Source organism: Erythrolamprus reginae, chromosome 7 (genome assembly GCF_031021105.1).
Source record: "Erythrolamprus reginae isolate rEryReg1 chromosome 7, rEryReg1.hap1, whole genome shotgun sequence".
NCBI classification, from domain to species: Eukaryota; Metazoa; Chordata; class Lepidosauria; order Squamata; family Dipsadidae; genus Erythrolamprus; species Erythrolamprus reginae.
Window position 1 is genome coordinate 62737197 of NC_091956.1, and position 18629 is coordinate 62755825.

The following is an 18629-nucleotide window of genomic DNA, read 5'->3' on the forward strand; positions in this document are numbered from 1 at the left end:
GGCCCTTCCTTTTCCTTACCATGGAGATGCTGCTGGGTAAAAGTAACCGGGGATGATGAGCGGAAGTGCGGTCGCTTCCTTTTGGTGGTGTGGATTCGGTTAGGGAAGCTCAGTTTGCAATCTCCCTTGGCGATACGGGTATTCCTTAAACTCACAGGAGCCTTCTTTTGAGCAGCAGGTAATCCTTAAACTCACGGGAGCTTTCTTTGAGCTGCTTTCTTTGAGCAGGGCGGCTGGACTGGAAGACCTCCACGGTCCCTTTTCAGCTCATTCATTCTAAAGCTAATAAAAACTCAACTCAGTGCTGGGTCGCGGGTAGATTTTCTTTTAGGATTTGGCTTTAGCTGTTGAAATATCCCCATTCCCATCGTCTCCTTGTGGAATGACTGGCTTTAGTTGGTTCGGCGAGCAGAAAAGTTAAGCCATTGGAACAACATAATCATTTAAAGGCAGAATGTTTGTTTGTTTGTTTATTATTTGGATTTATATATGCCAACAATAGCAAAAGTTTGCTTTGCTTCGTGCAAAATAATTGCAATCTGAAGGAGAGAAGGTTACATTGTCTATGCATGTGTGAATATGTGTACACATATTAACAATGATCAGTGATCACCTAGGCCAGTGATGGGGAACCAATGGCAGGATGCCACAGGTGGCACGCGGAGCCATATTTGCTGGCATGTGAGCCATTGTCCTAGCTCAGCTCCAATGTGCATGTGTTTGCAGGCCAGCTGATTTTTGGCTCGCACAGAGGCTCTGGGAGGGTGTTTTGGGCTTCCAGAGACCTCCAGGGTGGTGGGTGAGGGCGTTTTACTCCCCCCCCCCCTCCGGCTCCAGGGAAGACTGGAGCCTGGGGAAGGTGAAACACCAGCCTACTGGGCTTACCAGAAGTTGGGAAACAGGCTGTTTCCGGTCTCTGGAGGGCCTCCAGGGGATGGGGAAATCTATGGGTGTGGACACTGCACATGTGTGATAGTGCACACAGACACTCTTTCGGCACCGGAGGAAAAAAAAGGTTCACCATCACTGACCTAGGCCTAGCGAATTAGAACCTTGGCCAATAGGATTAAACCAAGTGTGACCAATTATCTGTCTATAGTTGCTTAAAAAAAATGACACCACAGTTTCTTGCCATTTTCAGATTAGATGAAAATAATAATATAAATCTTTAAATTGAGATTTTATTTTATTTTATTTTAAAAAGGAAAATAGATTCTACTTCAGTTTTGCTTAGATGTGTGATGTGATTCAACCGGAAATACGCAGCGCCTATCCGGGAACGGTTTGCAAACATTTTTTGGGGGTGGGGAGAGAGGTGCAGAGCCGGGAAGGTTTTGCAAAAAGGTAGGAAGGAAGAAAAAGACGCAGAGCTTGGCTTGGGGCTGGCTTGCAAAGAAAAAAAACCCCCGCAGCGCCCAGCCTGTGCTGGCCAGGGCCAGATAATGGAAGAGAGCCTTTCCTCCTCTACAAGATTCTAAAGTTAGGGATCCAACCCCTTGGTGCACTGCAGAGCTTCTGGCCCGGGCAGTGCGCCTTTTAAAAACACGCAGGAGCCTTAGCAGAGTGTGCCAAACCATCGCAAGAAGGTCATTCAGGGAAGGAAAGGGAAAATTGCTGCAAGGAGCAGACAGCCACACACAATTTGGGATCTTTGCACAGGGGAGAGGGTCTCTCTTGGCATGTCGGAAAGGATCTGGGGCATGGGTGAATCAGGGTGACAGAGAAAGCCGGCCTAATGTTGGATAACCATTTGTCTGAACTGGTGTAGGGGGTTGGACTAAAACAGTGTTTCCCAACCTTGGCAACTTGAAAATATCTGGACTTCAACTCCCAGAATTCCCCAGCCAGCATCCGCTGGCTGGGGAATTCTGGGAGTTGAAGTCCAAATATCTTCAAGTTGCCAAGGTTGGGAAACACTGGACTAAAACACCTCCAATGTCCCTTCCAACTCTGTTGTTGTTATTGTTATTATTATTTAGACTACCAAAACTTAAGGACTATGCAGATGGTTTGGAAGGGGTTAGTAGCAAAGTGAGTGTTGATACTGTGAAAATTAATAAAACTGAAAATTACAATAGTGTTATTGCAGTGATATGACTATCTAGCCAAAGTTGTTTCTCTGACAATCTAAGTCATGCAAAACAGCAATTTTCGATAAGGTAAAAGTGATGTGACAATTGTTGAGGTTCATGCTACCTTGTAAGTTGTAAACAGCAACAGATTACGATATACTGCAGTTGGGTAATATTCTAATATACTTTATGGTTCACATAATAGGCTCTATTATCATTATTTTTAAACCCAGTTTAAAGATTCAATTTGTGCCTTCCTAATTACTGGCAAATCAGCAGATCAAATAAGGGGAATTTTGCTTTTGCTGGCAAATTTGCTTCCGATCAATTTTAAAACAATCTTACACTTCTGTTCAGATGATGTTCAGCACTTGTTCAGCATTAATATACAAATGTAACAATGTGGGGAAAACGCTGATTTACATAGTTATATATTGTGATCACTGTGGACACCCTGTGGTGGAAACAGGTTGAAACAGGTACCAAAATTAGGAGAAAGCATGAAATTTCTGGAGGACATTTTATTTGCATAATATCAATGTGAACTTGCATGTATGTAATGCTTTGCTGCTCTGAGCTATTTTTAGAATGTAGTATAGTAGAATATTCTGTGATGAGTAGTTAAGCTGTACTCTACAGATGAGTAATAAGCTAATATAAGATACTATGACGTAGGTATAGGAATAGGAGGCTACTTCAGCTAACTGCTAGCTGTAGTTTAGCAGTTCAAATGTCACCACCGGCTCAAGGTTGACTCAGCCTTCCATCCTTCTGAGGTGGATAAAATGAGGATCCAGATTGTTGGGGGAAATATGCTGATTCTGTAACCCGCTTAGAGAGGGCTTGAAAAGCACCATGAAGCTGTATATAAGTCTAAATGCTAAGTCTGTTGCTATTTAATTTTCACTTGCATTAAGATAATTAGACATTTTGATTTTAGATGGGCAGCTTATTTCTTGTTTTTATGTTTTCAAAGCATAGCATAAAATAATTAAGCAGAAGTTGTCACCAACTTTTAGACAGAAATGTATATGCCATATGTTGTTAATTTTGCTCTTCAAAAACTTGATGAAACTTGGTGATGCTTTAAAAACTGTAAGACTTGGTATACTTTCTTAATTTATTTTCTCTGCTGCTAGCTAGTCTTTTGCATATGTTTGGAAGTTTTATTTGTATGTATGTATGTAAAATATTTTGGGTGACAATGAAAAGGAAGGGACAATATATAGATCTATTTCAAGCTATTTTTGCTCTCAGGTAGCCATACCCTTACCGGGATTTGAACCTGGGGAGACTGTCTATAAGACAGTAGCTTTCACCCAGTGTTTCCCAACCTTTTTTGAGCCGTGGCACATTATTCACATTTACAAAATCCTGGGGAACATTGAGCGGGGGGTGGGGTGGCGGGGTGTGTGTGTAAAAAAAAGTTTGGACAAAAAATATCTCTCTTCCTCCCTTTCGCTCTATTTTTCTCTCTCCCTCTTTCTCTCTTTCTCCCTTCCTTCCTCTCTTTTTTGCCCTCTCTCTCCATCTCTCTTTGTTTCTCCCTTCCTTCCTCTCTTTTTTGCCCTCCTTCTCTCTCCCTCCTTCCCTCTCTCTGTCTTTCCCTCACCCTCCTTCCCCCCTCTTTCTCTCTCTCTCTTGCTTTCTCTCTCTTGCTGTCTTTCTCTCTTTCTCTCTTCCCCCTCTCTCTCCCTCTCTCTTTCTCTCTCTTGCTATCTCTCTTTCTCTCTCTCTCTTTTGCTTTCTCTCTTTGTCTCCCCCTCTCTCTCCCTCTCTCTTGCTATCTCTCTTTCTCTCTCTTTTGCTTTCTCTCTTTCTCTACCCCTCTCTCTCCTTTCTCTCCCCCCTCTCCCTCTCTCTTTCTCTCCCTCTCTTGCTATCTCTTTCTCTCTCTCCCCCCTCTCTCCCTCCCTCTCTCTCCCTCTCTTGCTATCTCTTTCTCTCTCTTTCTTTCCCCCCCTCTTCCTCTCTCTTTCTCTCCTCCGTCTCTTTCTCTCTCTCCCTCTCTTGCTATATCTTTCTCTCTCTTTCTCTCCCCCCCTCTTCCTCTCTCTTCCTGTCTCTCCCTCTCTTGCTTTCTCTTTCTCTCCCCCCTCTCTCCCTCTCTCTTTCTCCCAGTAGCCGTGGGGCGACGGCAGGGTGATCAGCTGTGAGCTCCAGAACGGAGGCACAGGCGGCGGTGGCTAGACGCCGTACATTTCTGCCGTTGCGCTGGGCATGGATGTGGGTCTTGAGCCTCTGTCCTGGTCCAGCCACGCAATTCCAGCATTTCCAGCCGCCGCCATCGGTGCCTCTGTTCCTCTGTTCCGGAGCTCCGCCTCACAGCTGATCACCCTGACGTCGCCCCACGGCTACTGGGAGAGGGAGAGAGGGGGGAGAGAAAGAGAAAGCAAGGGAGGGGGAGAGAGAGAGGGACCACCCTGCCACCGCCCCATAGCATGGCTCCTGCCCGCTGCCGCTGCCGCCGCCATCATCCTCCCGCTGTGCGCCGCCCTCCCGCTGCCGCTGCCCTCCCACCAAGCCCCAAAGCTCACCTGCTGACAGGGAAGCTCCAGCTGGGCGGCGCGCCGCAGCTGCTGGAAAACTTGGAAGGCGCAAAGAAGCAAGCTCAGCTTCCGGTCTCACAACTTTTTTCTCTTCGCAAAAAGTTGCGAGACCAGAAGCTGAGCTTATTTCTTCGCGGCACCCGCGGCACACCGGTTGGGAAACACTGCTTTAACCTCTAGACCACAGGTACTCCTCTGGTTTTTTTTGACAGAAACACACACATATACAAACGTATTTGTGTGTGTGCATGTATATATCTTGAATAAAAAGTAAGTGAATGGGATTTATTTTAAGCAAATGCATATCAATGAAATAGACCCTGAAGCTTAAAATTGTAGATACATACAATATTTAATAATTCTGTAATCACTAATAATATAATATCTTCAATTAAAAGACATTTCAATTTGTTAATATTTATTTTAAATATGTAATATTTTTTTCTTGATGTAAAATACTTAGATGGAGTTTAAAATTGAACACACATGGAACAGCCTTCCTGTGTCCCATGATCCAATAATAATCAGACTGAGTCCAGAAAACGCTGGAATACTGATGGAATTGAATGCCCCATTTTTCAATGATCCTCCAGCTCCTCCTGGTGAACCGGGAAAACCGTTCAATGGATTATGGGACTATGAGGGTAAGTATATATATATATATGCATGTATTATTAAATCTTGAATATTCTGATAGCAACTCTTGCCTAGACTTCATTCCTCTGCCCTCTTTTTATAAAGACACACTATAGCAAAAGTCTGTGCCAGGTGTTCCTATTTTGGTGGCTTACAAGCTATTTTGTTTTCAGCATTTCTTTGGTACTGGATTAATTATATAAGTACAGTACTTACATTTTTCATAAATACTACACCTGAATTTAACTTGAGAGATACAATATGCATTTATTTTAAATACCGTAGTTTTCAGAGTATAAGATGCACCTTAGTTTTCGGGAAGGAAAATAGGGAAAAGAATCTGCTTAGCAGATATTCATCTGGCTAGCGTCTTTAGTCTGGTCAGCTTCAGCCATTATTTTATCCCCTGGTTAGGGCTTAAAAAAACTTTATTCGGGGATAGTAACAATAAAAGAGTTTACAAATCAGTAAGAGCTAGGAACATTATTAGCACCTGGAAAGAAACATTCGGAGCAAGTAGAGCAATGGAAAAAACTTTGCAAAGATTTAGGGTGTGGAAAACATTCTTTGCAGAGAGTAACAGTGAAAGAGCTTGCAAGTCAGTAAGAGCTGGGAACATTGTTAGCATCTGGTTAGGGCTGGAAAGAAACTTATTCGGAGCAAATTAAAGCAATGAAAAAAACCTGTAAAGACTTAGAGCTTGGAAAACATTCTTTGCAGGAAACATTCTTTGCAAGGAAAGAGACTGCAAGCTAAGAGCTGAGAAGTTAGTTAGTTGGAGCTTGGGGGGGGGGGGAATATAAAATGCACCCAAATTATCAGCCTCTTTTACGGAGGAAAAAGATGCATCATATACTCCGAAAAATGCAGTATATAAATTCTATTGATGGTCCTGTTGCTTTTTACTATGAACAGTGTAAAATATAATATCTAATAATAAACTGGTAGCAATTAACGTCTTACATTTCTTTCTGAACAAAAATATTCGGGTACCATAACCAAATACAAAGTGGCTAAGTAATTCTAGCAAGAAGACTTAATATTTTCGTTGAATCAGTATTCAGCATTTCACAAACACCTGTCAGGATTAGGGTTAGGATTTGTATTTAGCATTTTCATACAAAGAAACTGCTGTTTGTATAGCACTTCTACACTTCTGTCTGTTTTTAAACAAACCACTTTGCTATTTTAAGCCTCCCATCTTTCATACTAGATAAATGAATTTGCAGAAATACTTCATCAATATAAGTTTTATGTTATTAATGGGACCTCCAACTGCTCAGCATATTGCTGGTTTCTTTAGTTTAATGATTTTTATTCTGATGTCAAAAGTTTTTAAACATGATTATGAGAAATCTAGTACAGTATCTTAAATATTTACATATTCATATACAAATCTGCAAACATCAGTGTGTTAGAAGTTGAATGCAAATTAATTTTATCTTGTTGTAAGTCATATATTACTACTTACACAGGCTTTTCTGATCTTACCAAGATAACCATTACCTGTTTGAAGTATGTTTCATAAAATAGCCTATTATCTGACTTCATTATCATCCCCCTTACTTCATTATGACTGTTCAAATTAATTAATATTTGAAATGTTTTGCCTGAACAAAAATACTACTGTGAAATGAAACTGAAGTGTTTAATTTGCTGTTTGATTTTTCCATTTGATGTTTCTTTAATGGCACTAAAATTGAATTATGTTGTCCTGAACATACTTTTTTTGCTTTACACCATTGTGTCTCTGTGTGTGTGTGCATTATTTATTTACAGCATTGTTTATACCGTATATATATATAAACATGCGGGGAAGCAAAAAACTTGGTGAAATGTACACATACGTACGTCCCTGTGCGAGATGTTGCTACCTGCACATCTGCGGGAAGCAAAATTGTGCTCAATCCCGCATTCGTGCTCCAGAACTGCAGAGCTGCGCACAATTAGCTGTTTCGGCAGCAGCCCATCTCTGTGTATGTATGTGTGTATGGAATATGTAAGTAGTTCAACATGAACATTTAAAAAAAAATCATATCAGTTGAAGACAAAACTCACCTGGTAGTGCATTTTATGAGTTCTAAATTGGAGAATATTGAGACATTTATTTCCAGATCAACTTCAAATAGGGATTTAAAAGTTAACAGTGTATGAAGAAGTTGTACATTGTAAAAGAAATATCTTGTGGAAGCCATTTAGATAGACCTGAACTTATTTTTTTATCCTAATTGCATTAAAATGCAAGTACAGTGTTCCCTCGATTTTTGTGGGTTCGAACTTCCCGGAATGTCTATACCACAGTTTTTCAAAAATATTAATTAAAAAATACTTTGCGGTTTTTTCCCCTATACCATGGTTTTTCCCGCCCGATGATGTCATATGTCATTGCTAAAATTTCGTCTGCCTTTAAAAAACATTTTTTAAAATCAACTTTAATAAATAAACATGGTGAGTAATAATCTAAATGGTTGCTAAGGGAATGGGAAATGGTAATTTAGGGGTTTAGTGTTAAGGGAAGGCTTGGGATACCGTTCATAGCCAAAAATAGTGTATTTATTTCCGTATCTCTACTTTGCGGAAATTCGACTTTCGCGGGCGGTCTCGGAACGCATCCCCCGCGAAAATCGAGGGAACACTGTAGCTATTTTTCATATATGTATTTAGTCCATTAAGTCCATTAAGTTTGAACTTCTGTCATAGTTTTGTCAAAATTTGTCATTGTTTTAAAACAATTGAAGCTGTAAGAAAGCATTTCCAATGCCTCTGATAGAAACTTATAGTTAGTTTAGATTCTGAATTCTGAATAACACTAGTAGGCTTCTCTGAAAGATTTTGTAATCTTTTGCATCTTTTTGTATATTTGTGTGTGCGTGCACCTTTGAGTCAGTGTTGATTCTTGGAGACTGCAAAATTCTGAAAGTGTTTGCTATTGCCTTTTCTCCTAGGACTGAGAGAGGGTCATTGGTGCAAGTTTACCCAGTTGGGTTTATGCCTAAGGCAGGACTAGAAATCAGATTCTCCCAGTTTTTAACTGCTACATCAGACTAGCTCTCACCTTTGCATCATTAGGGTAGGTAAAATAAGACTGTAGTTATGGATGTTGTATTTAATGTTCTTTGTGTCTATATGAAATATACAAAGTAAAATAAACAATTGTTATGTGGTTTTAGTTGTAGAAGCCTTCTTCTTGAATTACCAAACCGAGCAGTACCTAGAAGTAGAGCTCTGCCCGTAAGTAGATAATTTCAAATAATTTTTAGAATGTTCTATAGCAGTAGTTCTCGACCTGTGATCATAGGGCGTCCATTAAGACTTGAAGAAATGTTATGATTTAATGTTATAATCTTGAGCTAAGTCCTGGTGGTCCATGGCTACCTCCAAGCATCTTGATTCCTGGCAACTGCCTGGGCAAGTTACTGCAGTTTTCTTGGGAAGATTTTGGAAGTGGTTTGTCCTTGCGTCCTTCCTTGAGCTGAGAGAACGACTGTCTCTAGATCACCTAAATAGCTTCATGCCTAAGGTAGATTAGAACTTATCATTTGCCAGCTTCAAGCCCATCTCCCGGTTTCGAGCCTGGTACTTAAACCACTAGAACAAATTGGCTTACATTCTTGAAATTATATTTGAATTACGTTTTAATGTACATAGGCCATTTAAGTGGCTGGCTGGGCTTGCGTTTTCTTGTCCCATTTTGTCTTTAGTAGATTGGTGATGGGGAGAGCTAATGGGCAAATGAAGGAATTAATTGGTGGTAAAAATTCACAAAACCCAGGAAGCTTTGTAGTTGCATCCTGGTATGTGAGGAGTCCACTCTAGTAGTGCCTGCACCTTTTTTGGGTCCATCTCTATACCGTCGTGGAAAATACTGTAGTCCAGATTGTTAATTTTACTCTGGTAGAATTTGTATCTGGACAGCTTGGCATATAATTTTTTGCTTAAAGCTTCTTGAGCACATCTCTGACTAGTTATATGTGTTCTGCCATAGTCTCAGTATAGATCAAAATATCAACGAGGTAAACTAATTATCCCTTGTACAGGTGTTTATGCAGCACTTCGTTATTAGCTGCATGAACACAGCAGGGACTCCTTGCAGTCTAAAAGAGAGGACCCAGAATTGGAAACATCTTAAGGGGGCAATTGAAAGCCATGTGTGAACATAATAGAAAACAGGAGGGGGGAATGATAGATAATAAAGACGAGAACAACCCACATCCAGTTTCTACCAGTGTCCCAAGACCAGGCATCCTTAGAAAATAATGTGGATTACCCCCAAACTTCTCATAATTCTTTAAAACATTTTGGTGAGCTCTAATTTCCTGGAAATGGACTAGTTATGGAGGGAGGGATGGGCTATGGGAGAACCTTACTATGTATTTTGAAAGTGGGAAAATTCAAAACTAGCTTGACTTTGCGTCAGCCAATACCTTTAGTTAAAGAATCCTTTTTTTAACCCAATGGAGTCAAGGGTCTTTCTTTCCTAAGGCATCACATTGGGGAAGGTCTGATATTAGATTTATGCAGCCTAAGAGGATCTAGTAATAGGAATTGATGTCTATGTTTTACAGGTATCACCCTTGGTACTATGTACAGTATGTCACAGAAGTAAGTATACTCCTTCACATTTTGTAAATATTTAAGCATATCTTTTCATGATGAAGAAATTACACTTCATGTACAACACTGATGACCATGACATTCCCACCACCATGCTTGACAGTAGGCAAGACACACTTGTCTTTGTACTTCTCACCTGGTTGCCACCACACATGCTTGACACCATCTGAACCAAATAAATTTATTATATTGGTCTCATTGGCCCACAGGACATGGTTCCAGAAATCCATGTGCTTAGTCTGCTTGTCTGCAGCAAACTGTTTGCGGGCTTTCTTGTGCATCATCTTTAGAAGAGGCTTCCTTCTGGGAAGACAGCCCTGCAGACCAATTTGATGCAGCATGTAGTGTATGGTCTGAGCGCTGACAGGCTGGAACCCCCCCCCCTCCCATAAATACCCCTTCAACTGCAATGCTGGCAGTACTCATAAGTTCAATTCCAAAAGCAAACTTCCAGATATGAAACTGAGCACGGGCACACAACTTCTTTGGTCAACCATGGCGAGGCCTGTTCTGAGTGGAACTTGTTCTGTTAAATCGCTGTATGGTCTTGGCCAACATGTTACAGCTCAGTTTCAGGGTGTGACAATCTTCTTATAGCTTAGGCCATCTTTATATAGAGCAACAATATGTTTTTTCAGATCTTGAGATAATTCATTGCCACGAGGTGCCATGTTAGATTAGATTTAGATTAGATTTATTGGATTTATATGCCGCCCCTCTCCGCAAACTCGGGGCGGCTCACAACAAGGTAAAAACAATACATAATAACAAATCCAATACCCACCAATCCAATTACAATTTTCAGCTAAAAAATTCATAAAAAACAACCCCAGAATATTAAAACAACAAGCACACAATCAATCTAATACCAAAACAACATGGGCAAGGGGGAGATGTTTCAGTTCCCCCATGCCTGACGGCAGAGGTGGGTTTTAAGGAGTTTGCGAAAGGCAAGGAGGGTGGGGGCAATCTTAATCTCAGGGGGGAGCTGGTTCCAGAGAGTCGGACATGTTGAACTTCCAGTGACTTGTATGAGAGAGTGAGAACGATTACCCCAAATTTAACACACCTACTTCCCCTTCACACCTTAGATCTTGTACTAATACAAATCGCATGACTCCAAGGAGGAAAAATGGCTACTTGGGCACCATTTAGACATTATCACTTAGGGGTGTACTCACTTACCAGCAGTGTAGACATACTATGGCTGCATTATTTTGAGGGGACAGCACATTTACACCGTTGTACAAGTTGTATACTTACTACTTTACATTGTAGCCAAGTGTCATTTCTTCAATGTTATCACATGCAAAGATTTATTAAATATTTACAAAATGTGAAGGGGTGCATTCACTTCTGTAACATACTGTACCTGTTTGGAATTGTTCTATACTTTTTGAACAGTCATGGGAAATACTTTGTGGTGCTGTTTCATAGCAGATAGAGAGCATAGAAATAAAGAACTCACAACCTACTTTTACAATGACCAATTGAATTCCTATCCATGTTTTAAAAAGTAACTGCTACCGTACTTTTTACAGCTTGAATAAAAGATCAGTGTTATTAGGGCAATGAAAAATAGCATATTAAAAGCCTGCATATAATGCAATGCAGCATTATATAGTGATTAAAATGCCAACCACAACAGAATGTATCTAACAGGACCGGAGTCTTTGATAGTCTGGGTTTCCTGTAATTGAAACATAAAATAAAAATATGCTAATTCTTTTTTGTTTCTATGATTATCAGTTTTTTTCCTAAGATAGGGTAATTCTTTTTGAGGTATGCTCCAAAAGCAAAAACAATAGCAATAATAAAACAGTGATAAAACCTATTATATTTCTGATAATCTGTTTCAAACTAGTTTATCAGGATTTCATATTTGGAGGAAATCTTCCCCCCACCAGATTCAGAATAATTTTATGCCCCACACAAATAGAACAAGGGAAGATAGTGTTTAAGACTACTACATTTTTACTCCGATACCTAGACACAAAGAAAATGAACTAGATCATGTTATTTAAGAATAGAATGCGTTCAGGTTGAACTCAATTTCGGATGATTATTTAAACAAAGTTTTTTTCTTGGAAATAGTATAGAAATGTTTTGACACTGTTTTCTTCTGGGATCTTTAAAGAAAATTCAAAGTTTAACAATAAATCCTAGGCACCCTAAAACATGGGTGTCAAAGTCACAGCATAAAATTGCTGTCATGTAACATATGATGTTTTTCCCTTTGTAGAGCTGGGGTGGGTGTGGCCTGCATGTGATGCCCATAGGCCAACCGTTTGACACCCCTGCCTAGTAGTCTTCTATCTAGGTACAGGTAGTCCTTGACTTACAATTGTTGTTTAGTGACCGTTCAAAGTTACAACGCCACTGAAGAATGTGACTTATGACTATTGTTCACAGTTACGACCTTGCAGCATCTCATGATCATGTAATCAAAATCCGGGTACTTGGCATATATTTATATATTTATGATAATATATTTATGATTATTGCAGTGTCCCAAAGTCATGTGATCACTTTTGTGACTTTATGACAAGCAAAGGGGAAGCCAGATTCATTGAATGACTAGATTACTAACTTATCAACTGTTATGATTCACTTAACATCTATAGCAAGAAAGGTCATAAAATGGGACAAAATTCACTTAACCAATGTCTCACTTAACAACAAATTTTGGGCTCGTGAGTCAAGGACTACCTGTATTAATAGGACCTAACTTAGTTTAGCTTCTGAACCAAATTAGTTCAGAAATGGCTAATATGCAACTATGTCTATGTCTGTGTACCTCTTTCTCAAGATATTTATACACAATGGAAGTACAGTGGAACCCCGACATAAGAGCTGCTCTACTTAAGAGCAACTCGAGATAAGAGCTGGGAGGGGAGAGATATTTTTGTTCTACTTACAAGCCCAAATTCGAGATACAAGCACCAAGGAGCTGTCTCCTGAAGCCAAACGCTAACTTCCGCGTTCGGCTTCAGGAGACAGCAGCGAAGCGGCGCGCGTGTTTTAAAAGGTTGCAGCCGGCCTGGGGGGCTCGGGGGGGTGCTTGCAGCTTTCTTTCTTGCTCTTTTTCTTTCTCTTTTACCTTCCCTTCCTCTATTTCTTCTTTTCTTTCTCCTTCCCACCTTCTTCCCTCCCTCCCTCCCTTCACTCATTCCTCTCTTACTCTCCCCTCTCATAAGTTTCCTTGCTTCCTTCCTCTGTTCCTGTCCCTTCCCTCTTTCTTTCTTTCTTGCTTTCTTTCTTGCTCTTTTTCTTTCTCTCTTTTACCTTCCCTTCCTCTATTTCTTCTTTTCTTTCTCCTTCCCACCTTCTTCCCTCCCTCCCTCCCTCCCTTCACTCATTCCTCTCTTACTCTCCCCTTTCATAAGTTTCCTTGCTTCCTTCCTCTGTTCCTGTCCCTTCCCTCTTTCTTTCTTTCTTTCTTTCTTTTTTGCTCTTTTTCTTTCTCTCTTTTACCTTCCCTTCCTCTATTTCTTCTTTTCTTTCTCCTTCCCACCTTCTTCCCTCCCTCCCTCCCTTCACTCATTCCTCTCTTACTCTCCCCTTTCATAAGTTTCCTTGCTTCCTTCCTCTGTTCCTGTCCCTTCCCCCTTTCTTTCTTTCTTTCTTTCTTTCTTTCTTTCTTTCTTTCTTTCTTTCTTTCTTTCTTTCTTGCTCTTTTTCTTTCTCTCTTTTACCTTCCCTTCCTCTATTTCTTCTTTTCTTTCTCCTTCCCACCTTCTTCCCTCCCTCCCTTCACTCATTCCTCTCTTACTCTCCCCTTTCATAAGTTTCCTTGCTTCTTTCCTCTGTTCCTGTCCCTTCCCTCTTTCTTTCTTTCTTTCTTTCTTTCTTTCTTTCTTTCTTTCTTTCTTGCTCTTTTTCTTTCTCTCTTTTACCTTCCCTTCCTCTATTTCTTCTTTTCTTTCTCCTTCCCACCTTCTTCCCTCCCTCCCTCCCTTCACTCATTCCTCTCTTACTCTCCCCTTTCATAAGTTTCCTTGCTTCCTTCCTCTGTTCCTGTCCCTTCCCCCTTTCTTTCTTTCTTTCTTTCTTGCTTTCTTTCTTGCTCTTTTTCTTTCTCTCTTTTACCTTCTCTTCCTCTATTTCTTCTTTTCTTTCTCCTTCCCACCTTCTTCCCTCCCTCCCTCCCTTCACTCATTCCTCTCTTACTCTCCCCTTTCATAAGTTTCCTTGCTTCCTTCCTCTGTTCCTGTCCCTTCCCTCTTTCCTTCCTTCCTTCCCACCCTCCGTCCATTCATTCACCCATTCCTCTCTTGATCGCTTAAAGCCGGTCCCTGGTGCAAAAAGGGTTGGGGACCTCTGTCCTACAGGATTGGGTGGCAGAGAAGTTGAACATATGTAAATTTAAAAGTTTAAGAAAGTTTACAAGTTAAGTGAAAGAAACTTCATTATTCATTTATATGTACATGTACATTTCTTCATTAAAAACATGTCTTTCTGCATAATTTAGACTAACTTTGTGAGTTTTTTGAGGGCTGGAACCAATTAAAATTATTTACATTAATTCCTATGGGGAAAAGTCGTTCGAGATAAGAGCTGCTCGACTTAAGAGCCCAGGTCCGGAACGAATTAAACTCGTATCTCGAGGTACCACTGTACATTGCAGGAAAATTTATTAAAAGTAGTCCTATATCTTTAATGTTTTCATATTCATTTATTAGCTCATGTCTGCTATTTTGCATGGTGACAGCATTGTCTTCATGTAACAACTAATAAGTAGACACTGGCTTAAGATACAAAGCAAATATTTTTTCTGTTATCTTTATATCATATTTTTATAGGCATGGCCAACATCTTGTGTTGTTCCTTTGGGGCAGACGGAATATCTGCAGAGTAAGTGAACTATTTGAGTTAATTTCCCCCTAAATATGTGAAGGACTCTGAAAAGATGGTAAATCTATTGTTTTATATATATTTTATTTTAACACAGAAAGAACTTCCTTTAAAATTTGAAGTTTCAAGAGAAACTACCAAATGGAGGGGCCGTGCTCATTTGCCTTGGGATTATTTTCCTCCCAACACTGACAGATTTAATGCATTTGCAATTCATGGATCAGATGTGAACAGAACATACGAAGCTCTCTATCCTATTCCTCAAAATGAAGTTCACAATAACCAGAAACCTGATTTGTAAGTATATCTGTGATGCCATTTTTTATATTACGATTATTGAAAGGCTAATATAGGGAAGATCATTTTAATGGCCTATATCCTAAGAGTAAAGTTTTATAAATTTGTTATATTTATATTCCACTTTTCATACAAGATCTCAGATAGCATGCATGGTACACCTCCTATTTTCTTCACAAACTGTGAGAAGAGTTGGGTTCAAAGAACAGAGTCCAAAGTCATCCATTGACTTCTCTGAGAGAATATTTGATCCTAAGGCTGTCTATCAAACTGTAACATCAGACCACAATAGCTTTGAGAATAAATTTACCCAGAAAATCTATATTAACTTTAGATTTGTTTCTGTTTAGAATCTACTAAATAGCCCATTTATTATTGAACATGATAATAAAATATCTGTCCCTTAAACCACCGACAGCTAAATCTACTTAAAGTCGATTCTCCTGTTCATATAATTTTCAGTATAAATATTGTCTAACATATTTCAGAAATATTTCAAATATTTTTTGAAGCTTTACGTAATGCAATAAAATATTTACATACTTCTTGTCTTATATATCCTTCACCTTCAATATTTTGCATCCTTTCTGGGGCCTGAAATTCAGTAATATGCTATATTCCATGCACATTGATATCTTCTAATACCTATTGGTGGTTTTCTAATTTTTACCCCATTTCCATTTCCAAACCTCTATTATTATTATTATTATTATTATTTATTTATATATATATATATATATATATATATATAAAAAAATAAATAAAAATAATAATAATAATATATATATATAAAAATAAATAATAATAATAATAGAGGTTTGGAAATGGAAATGGAAATGGGGTAAAAATTAGAAAACCATATATATATATATATATATATATATATATATATATATATACACATACATACATACATACATACATACATACATATATGTATATATATATATATATATATATATTTGTATGCCGCCCCTCTCCGAAGATTCGGAGCAGTTTCAGGGTTTTATGAAAATAAATTTTAATTTGTAGGTTTAGAAAATATTAGGCTAGCAAAGTTTTCAAACCTCAGAAACCTCTATAGAATAAGCATTTAGATATGTGCTGAATGGGCTGTTATTTTGCATAGAGATTATCTTCAGAATGAACTTTTAGTGCTGTTGGCCTATCCCTTCCTGTACACATATATTTAACTGTATAGGTTTGCCTTAATTTAGCAGAATGTCCGATCTAATTTTTTTTACATATTTTCATATTTTTAATAATTATTCTTTGTAACAGTTCAATAGAAGGAGAAAGGATGAACAGCTGTTAACTCTTTGCTTGCTTTTCTCTTGCAGCCATCGTCTGGAATATTTTAAAAAATTCAGTTTCAAACAATTAAGGGGAGAAGATTGGAAACAGCCGGAATCAGATTTGTGGAAATCATGTGTGAGATGAAAAATACAGGAATATCATAAATATTTGGCTCAGGGTTATGTTTTTTAGGCCTGCAGGTGGGCTTTCTTTTGGTGGGGGAAACAGGAATAATTTATCAAGTTATAATTGTTAGAAAAGATTTTGGAAAATATAAATGTTTCAAGATTATTGTATGGAACAAAATGGAAATACAGTGATCCCTCGATCATCGCGAGGGTTCCGTTCCAGGACCCCTCGCGATGATCGATTTGTCGCGAAGTAGCGGTGCGGAAGTAAAAACACCATCTGCGCATGCGCAGATGGTGTTTTTATTTCCACAGCAGCAGCGAGGAGCCGAAGATTGGGTTTCCCCGCCGCCTCGCTGCTGCTGCTTGTCCGCGCGCGTGCCGCCCGCCCCCTGCGCTGTTGCTGGGGCCGCTTCTCAGCTGAGAAGCGGCCCTGGGGTTTCCCCCGCGCGCGCGCGTGCTGCCCGCCCCCCGCGCTGTTGCTGGGGCTGCTTCTCAGCTGAGAAGCGGCCCTGGGGTTTCCCCCCCCGCGCGCGTGCTGCCCGCCCCCCGCGCTGTTGCTGGGGCCGCTTCTCAGCTGAGAAGCGGCCCTGGGGTTTCCTCCGCGCGCGCGCGTGCTGCCCACCCCCCGCGCTGTTGGTGGGGCCGCTTCTCAGCTGAGAAGCGGCCCTGGGGTTTCCCCCCCGCGCGCGCGTGCTGCCCGCCCCCCGTGCTGTTGCTGGGGCTGCTTCTCAGCTGAGAAGCGGCCCTGGGGTTTCCCCCCCGCGCGCGCGTGCTGCCCGCCCCCCGCGCTGTTGCTGGGGCTGCTTCTCAGCTGAGAAGCGGCCCTGGGGTTTCCCCCCCGCGCGCGCGTGCTGCCCGCCCCCCGCGCTGTTGCTGGGGCCGCTTCTCAGCTGAGAAGCGGCCCTGGGGTTTCCCCGCGCGTGTGCCGCCCACCCGCCCACGCCGTTGCTCGCGCCTTACCGGGGCAAGAGGGGGAAGACCCAGGGAAGCCTCTGCCCGGCGGGGAAACTCCACCATCTACGCATGCGTGGAAGGGCACGCATGCGCAGATGGTGGAGTTTACTTCCGGGTTGAAAACTCGCGATATAGCGTTTAGCGAACATCGAGATCGCGAAACTCGAGGGATCACTGTACATGAAAAACATTCAGAGGAAAATTGACTTGTAAAATTTACTGAATGTACAGAAATGATGAAATGTACTGAATGTACAGAAATGAGAAAAATAGAATAATATTTTTGGAAAGATTGGAATCCTTATATGAACATTTTGCTGAAAGAAAAAAAATATCAATGATTTTAGAATTAAAAATATTCAAAGTGGATGATAAAAATATTATGGTAATATGATAATTACTTGGTAGAAATGCAGGTTAATAATTGTATAATCCTTTATTTTAATTCCTGAAATTTTCTCTTTTCCTTACCAGTTTATTTTGTTTGTTCTGCATACTTTTTTACTTTTGTTATTTTGAAATATATGTGTGTATGTGTGCATATATGCATGCATTAACACTTAATGCAGCTACTTGACTTCTTTTAAGTGTTTATAAAGATGATAAATTAAGCCATTATAGAAGATGGAGCTGAATCACTTTAATTACTGCATAAAAATGAAGCAACCTACAGTTCTAACGCAGATTGAGATAGATTATTGGATACAGTTGGATACAGTTCTAGAAAGTCTATGGTGGATTAAATGAAAGTGTCTTGGCATCAGGGAAAATTTGTAGATATGGTTATGAATTGTGTGTCTGTATATCTTTGTAATAAAATAATTATGAATACCTGGAATCGTGTAAAAGTTTTGCATCCTTTCATCTCTGCATTTTATTATTTAAATAAAATCATAACAGTCCTCGGAGAGGGGCGGCATACATATCTAATAAATGATTATTGTTGTTATTATTATTACTGTATTATTATTATTATTATTATTATTAGTAGTAGTAGTAGTAGTAGTAGTAGTAGTAGTATCTGTATAGTCTGGAGGACAGAAGGAAAAGGGGGGACATGATCGAAACATTTAAATATGTTAAAGGGTTAAATAAGGTTCAGGAGGGAAGTATTTTTAATAGGAAAGTGAACACAAGAAGAAGGGGACACAATCTGAAGTTAGTTGGGGGAAAGATCAAAAGCAACGTGAGAAAATATTATTTCACTGAAAGAGTAGTAGATCCTT

At 39.9% G+C, this 18629-nt stretch overlaps 1 protein-coding gene across 1 annotated transcript; it reads left to right on the forward strand.

Annotated features, from left to right (window-relative positions):
* The first annotated feature begins 25 nt into the window (after positions 1 to 25).
* On the forward strand, positions 26 to 18241 carry C7H4orf33 (chromosome 7 C4orf33 homolog). Its single transcript, XM_070756631.1, has 6 exons — positions 26 to 178; positions 5085 to 5265; positions 8428 to 8488; positions 14674 to 14725; positions 14823 to 15022; positions 16363 to 18241. Exons 2-6 carry the CDS (start codon positions 5085 to 5087, stop codon positions 16460 to 16462), a joined length of 594 nt encoding a protein of 197 aa, XP_070612732.1. The 5' UTR covers positions 26 to 178; the 3' UTR covers positions 16463 to 18241.
* Positions 18242 to 18629: the final 388 nt, after the last annotated feature.